Source organism: Solanum pennellii, chromosome 9, assembly GCF_001406875.1.
Source record: "Solanum pennellii chromosome 9, SPENNV200".
Taxonomy (NCBI): domain Eukaryota; kingdom Viridiplantae; phylum Streptophyta; class Magnoliopsida; order Solanales; family Solanaceae; genus Solanum; species Solanum pennellii.
In genome coordinates this window covers 4,502,403-4,510,146 of record NC_028645.1, presented here as the reverse complement: position 1 = coordinate 4,510,146, position 7,744 = coordinate 4,502,403, and the positions used below count along the sequence as shown (strand labels likewise).

The 7,744-nt window shown below is 31.3% G+C and overlaps 1 protein-coding gene across 3 annotated transcripts; it reads left to right on the top strand.

Moving 5' to 3' along the window:
• Nucleotides 1–3,309: 3,309 nt before the first annotated feature.
• On the top strand, nt 3,310–7,383 carry LOC107029158 (beta carbonic anhydrase 5, chloroplastic). 3 transcript variants are annotated; one of them, XM_015230502.2, is made up of 10 exons: nt 3,315–3,465; nt 3,585–3,639; nt 3,744–3,811; nt 4,596–4,754; nt 4,846–4,894; nt 5,087–5,200; nt 5,293–5,346; nt 5,974–6,056; nt 6,176–6,278; nt 7,016–7,358. In XM_015230502.2, the coding sequence occupies exons 4-10, from the start codon at nt 4,636–4,638 to the stop codon at nt 7,205–7,207; spliced, it is 714 nt and encodes a 237-aa protein (XP_015085988.1). In that variant the 5' UTR covers nt 3,315–3,465; nt 3,585–3,639; nt 3,744–3,811; nt 4,596–4,635; the 3' UTR covers nt 7,208–7,358. The 3 variants fall into 3 exon arrangements, with proteins under 3 accessions (XP_015085987.1, XP_015085988.1, XP_015085986.1); XM_015230501.2 differs by lacking the exon at nt 3,585–3,639 and having other exon boundaries at nt 3,310–3,465; nt 7,016–7,351; XM_015230500.2 differs by having other exon boundaries at nt 3,317–3,639; nt 7,016–7,383.
• The last annotated feature ends 361 nt before the right edge of the window (nt 7,384–7,744 follow it).

Here is a 7,744-nt window from a genome sequence, read left to right as displayed (position 1 = left end):
AATATTTAAATTTTTATATCACAGCTAAAATAATTACTCCTATCATATTGTATTTTTCATTTTTTTTAAAAAATAAAATAAATTAAATTTGACAGTTAAATATGGGGTGGCACCAACTAAATATTTGAGCTGTGTAAGTGGGCTCCACCTAAGACCGCGTATTATTCACATTTCAAAATAGGCGGCGGTTTACATCTATTTGGGTCGGCACATTTTTGCGGGAAAATTTGAGACTTCGAAGTTCGGTATACTAAATTTTTGCTACGTATGATACTTTGAACTATCGTAAATAATATGTAAATATTTTTTGTCATATTTTTGAAATATTGATGCACTTGTAGTTTGAAAACTAGAACATATATAACGTATTAACGGACATATATATGTCATAATTTATTCATTGATCCGATATTTATTAAACATCATATCGATGGATAAGATAGTGTCATGTGTCCCTATTTAGTCTTCTGTTATACTGAAGGGCATATATACTCTAGTTTTGACGGCAAGGGCACCAATATCTCAAAATATGACGAAGGATATTTACATACTATTTATGATAGTTTAAAAGTATATTTGACAATTTTCGCATATGAAAAAATAAACATGGGATTATAAAGACTTGTTGTATGTGGTCTTATAATGAGTTTTATGAAAGTTTAATTTTATAGCTTGAACTCATAATTTTCAAATCATATGAAATTAGCCATTTATTTTATGATTAATTATTAATGATTAGTTTAATTTGATACTCCTTTGTCTCTATTTAGTTGTCCATTTTAGAAGTGGCACACATTAAAGGCACGAATTATTATCATAGGCTAGATATTATTTTACCCTGCAACTTCTCAAATATAATAAATGTATTTTCTGGTTTCAAAAAGCATGCATTACAACTTAGTAGTACTAGAAATTTTCTAGAATTAAATAAGGGCATATTAGGAAAAAAAATTATTGTTCTTTCTTAATTTGTTAAAATGGACAAGTAAATAGGGACATATATAAAAGAAAATAAGGACAGTAAATAGGGACAGATATAAAAGAAAATATGGACAAGTATAGAGGGACAAAGGGAGTATTAATAAAGAAATAACTTTCTAATTTAGTTGGTTAGTTATCTAAATTAGTGAGGATTCAATTTTTCGTATTGTAATCTCCTTTCCATTTTTTCTTCACCTAATACCATTTTAAAAAGATTATACAATATTTATTAGCTAGTTAGAAAATAATTATTTATATATAAAATAAATAATTCTTTATTCAAATTTTATGTGATATAATTTGATTAAATATGAAGTATACAAAATATGAAAAGACTTACTAAAGTTCCAAAGCGATCGTTAAAAAGACTACACTTTACATATTGTATTTTGAAATAAATGAAACTCAACATGAGTTTATTGAGATAAATGTTGAATGTTGTTAATTAATTATCTAATAAAAAAATATATAGCGAATAAAATGAAAATATATCATATAAAATTGAGATAAAGAAAAGAAAGTATGACTTAGCAAATTGCATAACTATTCTAGTTTCTAGGCATAAGTCATGAAAATATTAATATATCATATTATTATTTTTATTTTTGTATATATAGAATAGGAGATGAAACAATTAATATCCATATAATTATGATTTATATAATTTTAATCTAACTACCAAACAAACTTTGTCCTCCATGGCTGTGAAAGTTTGATAAGATAATTGAACCTAACAACTCAAAAAGCTTAAAACTACATTTTTTTTAAAACTAAATTCAATTAATTTGGAATGTTAAAGTAGAGTATATTGCAGAGAGGAACTTAGTGAGGCCATGTATAATTAATGCAAGTATAACTAATATAAATAGTACCTTTGTCCGCGCCAAACACATCACATGTGCTAAATCAAATATTTACATAATTCCAGACAATAATACTCTTCATTTTATATTGTTTGTTTGTTTTATCTTCTACAAATACATGCATTTATAAAATCATAAATAAGAAAGATAGTTTTATTGATTCACTTCTTAAGAAATATTTTAAAATATTATAAATTTATTATTAACAAGTATTTATTGGAATAACTTTTTTAATAATGTGAATGACTAATATGAGATATAAAATGTAATTATTTTTGCTCATTTTATCTCTAGTCACCATAGTGCTCAGAAAATCATGAACATCTGCTCTCTATAATTAATTTTATGTGAACCTATTTAATTTGATATAAAATTTTTATAAGTTTTAAAATTTGTGCTTTTCAACATTTTTATGGACTATGGAGTAATTTTCTTCCCATTTTGACTAAACCATGACAAATTCAATAAATGAAGAATACCAAATGTGAAAATTCAAGTGATTATGTCAATCACGACCTTCTAATCAAGCGCTACATCATCACCAATTAAAAAATTCACAATTTTTTTCATTCTAATCACACCAAGGATGGTTCTAATGGAAAACATGGACAACTAGGATGGTTGAAAACTTTAATTTAAAAAAAACACACATAACAATTAGCATAAAAACGGATCGAGAGTTGATTATGTGACTTATGTTATTTAAATATTTTTTGAAATTGATGATTTAAGAATTTTACATTTAAAAATTGATCATGTGATTCGTGTTTTTGAGATCATATTTAATATTTATAGAAATTCAGCGATTTAAAAATTATACATTATTGATTGATCAAATATATCTGATATATGTTTACAATAAAAATTCAAAGAATAATTATCTATTTATTCAACGATAATTAGCCTTAAAGCACTCAATTTTTTCTACATAATTTTAATATATGACTATATATACTCGATCCATCATGTGGGAAATTGTTGAGATATTTGTGTGTAAATAAGGTTTGATTCCATGACCTTTGGATTATGTTGTAAATAGAAAATATTGAAGGAAATTTTGTCCCACATATAGTAAGATAGAAACGATTGTATTATTTAAAAATTACGTAAAATATATTATAATTAATAAATTAAAATATTTAAAAATTATATTAAAATTTAATTATCAAAATTTTATTGATATCAAATAAATTGAGACAAAAAATAACTTTGACCAGAGGGACAATAACTAAAAATCATCTATCGAAAGCACAAAAATTACATTCATTTTGAGATAGAAAAAATCCGTCTAAAAACATGTTAAAGTGAAGATTCGTTTCAATCGTAGCCCAACTTTAAATCTATAATGGCCCATTAAATCACATCAAAGAGGCCCAAAAAAAACTTTTACAACACTAGAACAAAATGTTAAATTGACTTTTGATTGAACCAAAGAGCCATTTTTTAACAAGATGCATATTGCAATTGTACACTACGTTTCAATTGTTGTACTTTTATAATTCTTCGATTTATTCCAAGATTTTTTTAACATTAATACTTTGGTTTCTCCGTCTTTCTTGGAGAGGAACAAGTTTGCTGACTGACACTTATGTAGTTAGATCCAACACAACAACCTCACATGGTATAAACCAATATTTTTAAGCTTTTATGTCAGAAAAGGAATCTATATTTATAGTGAAATCAAGAAAATCCCCATTTACTATTGTTGTGATTTATTGTTGTGTTTGTAATGGCTACTAGGCCTCTAATTCAATCATCTTCTGTAGATCTTCATAAGAGTTCAGCTACAACAAGGGTATAAAAAAGTTGTTTTTTTTACTCAATTGGGAAATTAATGTAGGTGTTTGTTTTTGCTTATGTTTCTTGATTTTGATGTTTTGAATTTGGTTATTTGTGCAGATCTTGAGGACCCAAGTGCGATTCTTGGAAGTTGATAAACCCCATTTGAGATTTTTGAATTTGCCTAGGTAAGATTCTTGAACTCAATTGAGATTTGTTTATTTGGCCTAGTATGTAGATACGGAGCTAGAATTTTTAGCTTATGAGTTGTTAATAGATTGTTTATTTGTAGTAAACAAAAAATTTAATGTATATAGAGGGCTGGCTCTGTCCCTGTTGAATATAGGGGAATAATTAGGACTACGAAAAGTTTAGGTGTGCATTGAATAAAATCGGAATAAGTTGTGTTGTGTTTATGGGGTAATGAGTTTATTCTATCTTATAAACAATGAATGCATCATGTAAAGATGGGATCTTTTCCTTGTTTTCCTGTATATGGTTCATCCTTTGTGGAAAGACCCTACCTTTTTCGATTTGACCAGTCATTGCCAGTGTATTCGGGAGTTCTTTGTGAGATTTGCATTAAGATTGTCTAGCTTTCGGTGTTGTCAAAAGGCATGCTTAAGCCTTGATTTGGGGTGCAAGATATGTTGAGCGCTTCACGTTGCTTAGCTGGTGCTGCAGTGTTGTCGTTAAGGCTCTAAGGCGTGTTTTTTCTTGCCAACGAGCATAATCCTGAAGAGGCGATACTAAAAAATTAATTTTTTTGAGTTTCTTTGTTCATATATAGTCTTGGACTACAGATGTATATTTGTTTAAAAAAAAATTCCTTTATTTGCACTTAAAGATCTAATGGACCTCAGAGTTCTTTTGCGTTTCTCGCCTTGGATAACACTGCTAGCTTTGCTTAATGTTTGGGTTATTAATCCAAGTTCATGAATTGATCTCAGAATATAAACTTTTAAACTGCAGTTGTAATTCAACTCCAAAATTGAAAGCCTGGAAGGGACCAATGACCCTGACCAAGGAAGTGGTGGATGAAAAAGAGATGAGTGCTGTCACTGAACATGAATCGAATGAATTCACTACGTTGAAACATAGATTTTTAAATTTCAAGAAGGACAAATATTTGTAAGCATCATCAGAAGTAGGCAACTGTTTTTTCAACTTTTTTTACTGTGAAGGTTTCTTCTCATTTGAGTGTTTCGCTTTATTGGACAAGGAAAAATTTGGAGCATTATCAGAGTCTTGCAGACGAACAATCACCAAAGGTAACTTTTCTTTCACCTTTTAGACATTTTCTTAAACATGGACTTTATTTTACCATTTAGTCACTGCTTTTTCGCTTCCGTTTCCAGTCTGTTTTCCCTGTTTGTGATTTGCTGTACCTTTTCCATACTAAAAAACTTAAAGTTAATTTTGTGGGTAGTGTTGAAGTGCTCAACTGACATATGAAGGGGCAGTTTTTGGTAATCTCTTGTGCAGACTCTCGGGTGTGTCCCTCAAACATACTGGGATTTCAACCAGGAGAAGCCTTTGTAGTCCGCAACATCGCAAATTTGGTGCCTCCTTATGAGGTGTTGTATACTCCACTCACACTTAATAAATGCTAAGGATGTGTTTTAACATTGTTCAGGATAAAAAATTGCATTTTTTTCTTCTGTTGCAGACTGATCCTTCAGAAGTAAAGGCAGCTCTTGAGTTTTCCGTTAATACTCTCAAAGTGAGTAAAATTTGTCCAGAAATCCTATGGCGTGTTGTTTCCTTTTATAGTTCCATCACCTGAGATCAATGTTTCATGGCTGCTTACTTTATTTTGGTGCCTGTTTCTGTTATCTCTTAGCTTTATTTGAGAGTTAGAAATTATGGAACGGGGAATAAAATTACTTGAGAATGGAAATTCTAAACAGGACTTTCCAATAATACAATTTTGAGACTTTCTTAACTGGACTGTTACTCTTTGACTTTCCAAAACATGACTCTCATGATGAATTTACTTTATTTACCTTGATGTAATAGACCCTTGTGTTCCGCCCCTTCCCCGTACATAGCAGGAGCATAGTGAACCAAGCTGCCGTTTTTACCTTGATGTAAATTGTGTTGGAAGTTGTAAATGTCCAAAACGCAAAGGGAACTTGAATGATGGATTTATTTTTATTCATCACCCAATGAATTTAGAATTCCTACAAGTTCATCTCATTTTCTACTTCCATTTGTTTCGTTTCCTCTTTCTATATATTTTGCTTTTATCTTTTGCGCAAGGAGGTGCGGATAAGGGGGAGTTGCAGTTATTGGTCTCTCTTGTTTTCATTTTCCTCAAGTTTTCAGGTTTGGCTTCTGTTATCTGCAGGTCGAAAACATATTAGTCATTGGTCATAGTCGCTGTGGAGGCATTCGTGCTTTAATGAGTATGGATGATGAAACAAATTCAAGGTTTGGCTAGTCTCTCTTCTTATCAAGTGTTATAGGCGGTTCTGACAAACTAATTTCTTTATGATTTTCAGTAAAATAGTCACTTATGTGTAATAAGATCTTCCATTAATTCCTTGTAGCTTCATTCGGAGTTGGGTAATTAATGGAAAAGCTGCCAAGACAAGCACAAAAGCTGTTGCTTCCAACCTCAGCTTTGACCATCAATGCAAGCACTGCGAGAAGGTAAAGTCTCCTTTTCATACTTTCATTATGTTTTAGTTGGGGAAAATACACAAGTTACCCCTTAAACTTGTCCCCAAAAAGAAAACCAAATTTGGTTGAGGTGCAATTAGTACCCCATCTAATGCTGTTGGCAGAGCAGCTGCTATCCAAACAATAGATAAAACATTGATGAACTCGAGGTCTGACTCCATTGTTCCCGGTGACAATGCTATCTCCAAATCTACACTCCCCCTACTTCTCTTCCAGAAACAGTAATCTCTTTTCGTCAAACTTGTTGGCCTATCTACTATGATCAGCAATGTATCTTACCCATCTGTAATCATAGTAGTACATTAAGAACCGAACTCCTCATTGTTAGCATAGCTCCGTCGAAATTCCCCAGCAAGAAAGACCTTTTCAGATTACGTATTGTTGGGAAAATTAAACATGATAGATAATTCTTCTTTATGTTTGATGTCTTCACTGATTATTTTTGTATCTGAAGAACTAGCTAGTGTGTGTAAATGACCTTTTGGGAAGTTTAGCAGTTACTGTATGTATTTTCCCTTTTCGTAAAATGGCAGCTCAAACACGCTTGAGGCATATCCACCCAAACTCATGCCATGGATAAGATTGTCGTCTTTCTCTTTTCTGATTCTTGAATATGAAGAACTTGAAATAACAGTTAGACGTTGTAACTCTGTGTATGCATATGATATCCCGAATATTGAAGCAATCTACATATTTTCTACGTTCAGGAATCGATCAACTGCTCATTGATGAATTTGCTTACATACCCATGGATTAAGGAGAAGGTGAATAAAGGGGAGCTCTTAATTCACGGTGGCTACTATGACTTTGTTGACTGTAGTTTCGAGAAGTGGACTCTCGAGAACAACTCTCAAGTGGATGATCAAGTCTCCATCAAGAACCGGGAATTCTGGAGCTGAGTAATTCTTCCAAGTCCTCTATTTGTTTTGTTGTATCATTTTTTACTTGTGTAATACAAAACTCATTGCTATTCTTGTTGACAAACTAAAATGTTGTATAAAGTGTGGACACTATTGGCCCCCTTGTATTGAAGAATATGATAATTTTCTATATTCAATTTGTTCTGCTTCTATCATTTTACACAGAAAAATGATATATTCTTCTGCAATAATGTGAAATGAACTCAGTCCATATGCCTGGTTGGTGAATGCAAAGCACCAGCATGAAAGAAGGGACATCAATACAAAGGTGTTCGTGTCCATCGACCCTACAAAGGTAAGGGTAAGGTCTGTGTACCCCTAAATCGTCCGTTTGACACTTAAATCGAGGAGAGGCTATAAGGATACTTGGGAAGTTTTTGCATTCCTCTTACTCTAGAATCTAGAATGTTCATTTGTGTGTCTAAACTTAGAAACATGAAATCCATGGACCATGGTATAGTACTATATACTTGTATAACCTAGGCCTATAAGCTTTTTTTTGGGATAATGGGCCGT

Excerpts from the sequence above, each read along its gene's own strand:
- LOC107029158 (XM_015230500.2), top strand. The coding sequence starts at position 3,574 with ATGGCTACTAGGCCTCTAATTCAATCATCTTCTGTAGATCTTCATAAG. Across the intron at positions 3,640-3,743 it reads AGAGTTCAGCTACAACAAGG|ATCTTGAGGACCCAAGTGCG; the intron begins GTATAAAAAAGT and ends TTATTTGTGCAG. Across the intron at positions 5,201-5,292 it reads ATTTGGTGCCTCCTTATGAG|ACTGATCCTTCAGAAGTAAA; the intron begins GTGTTGTATACT and ends CTTCTGTTGCAG.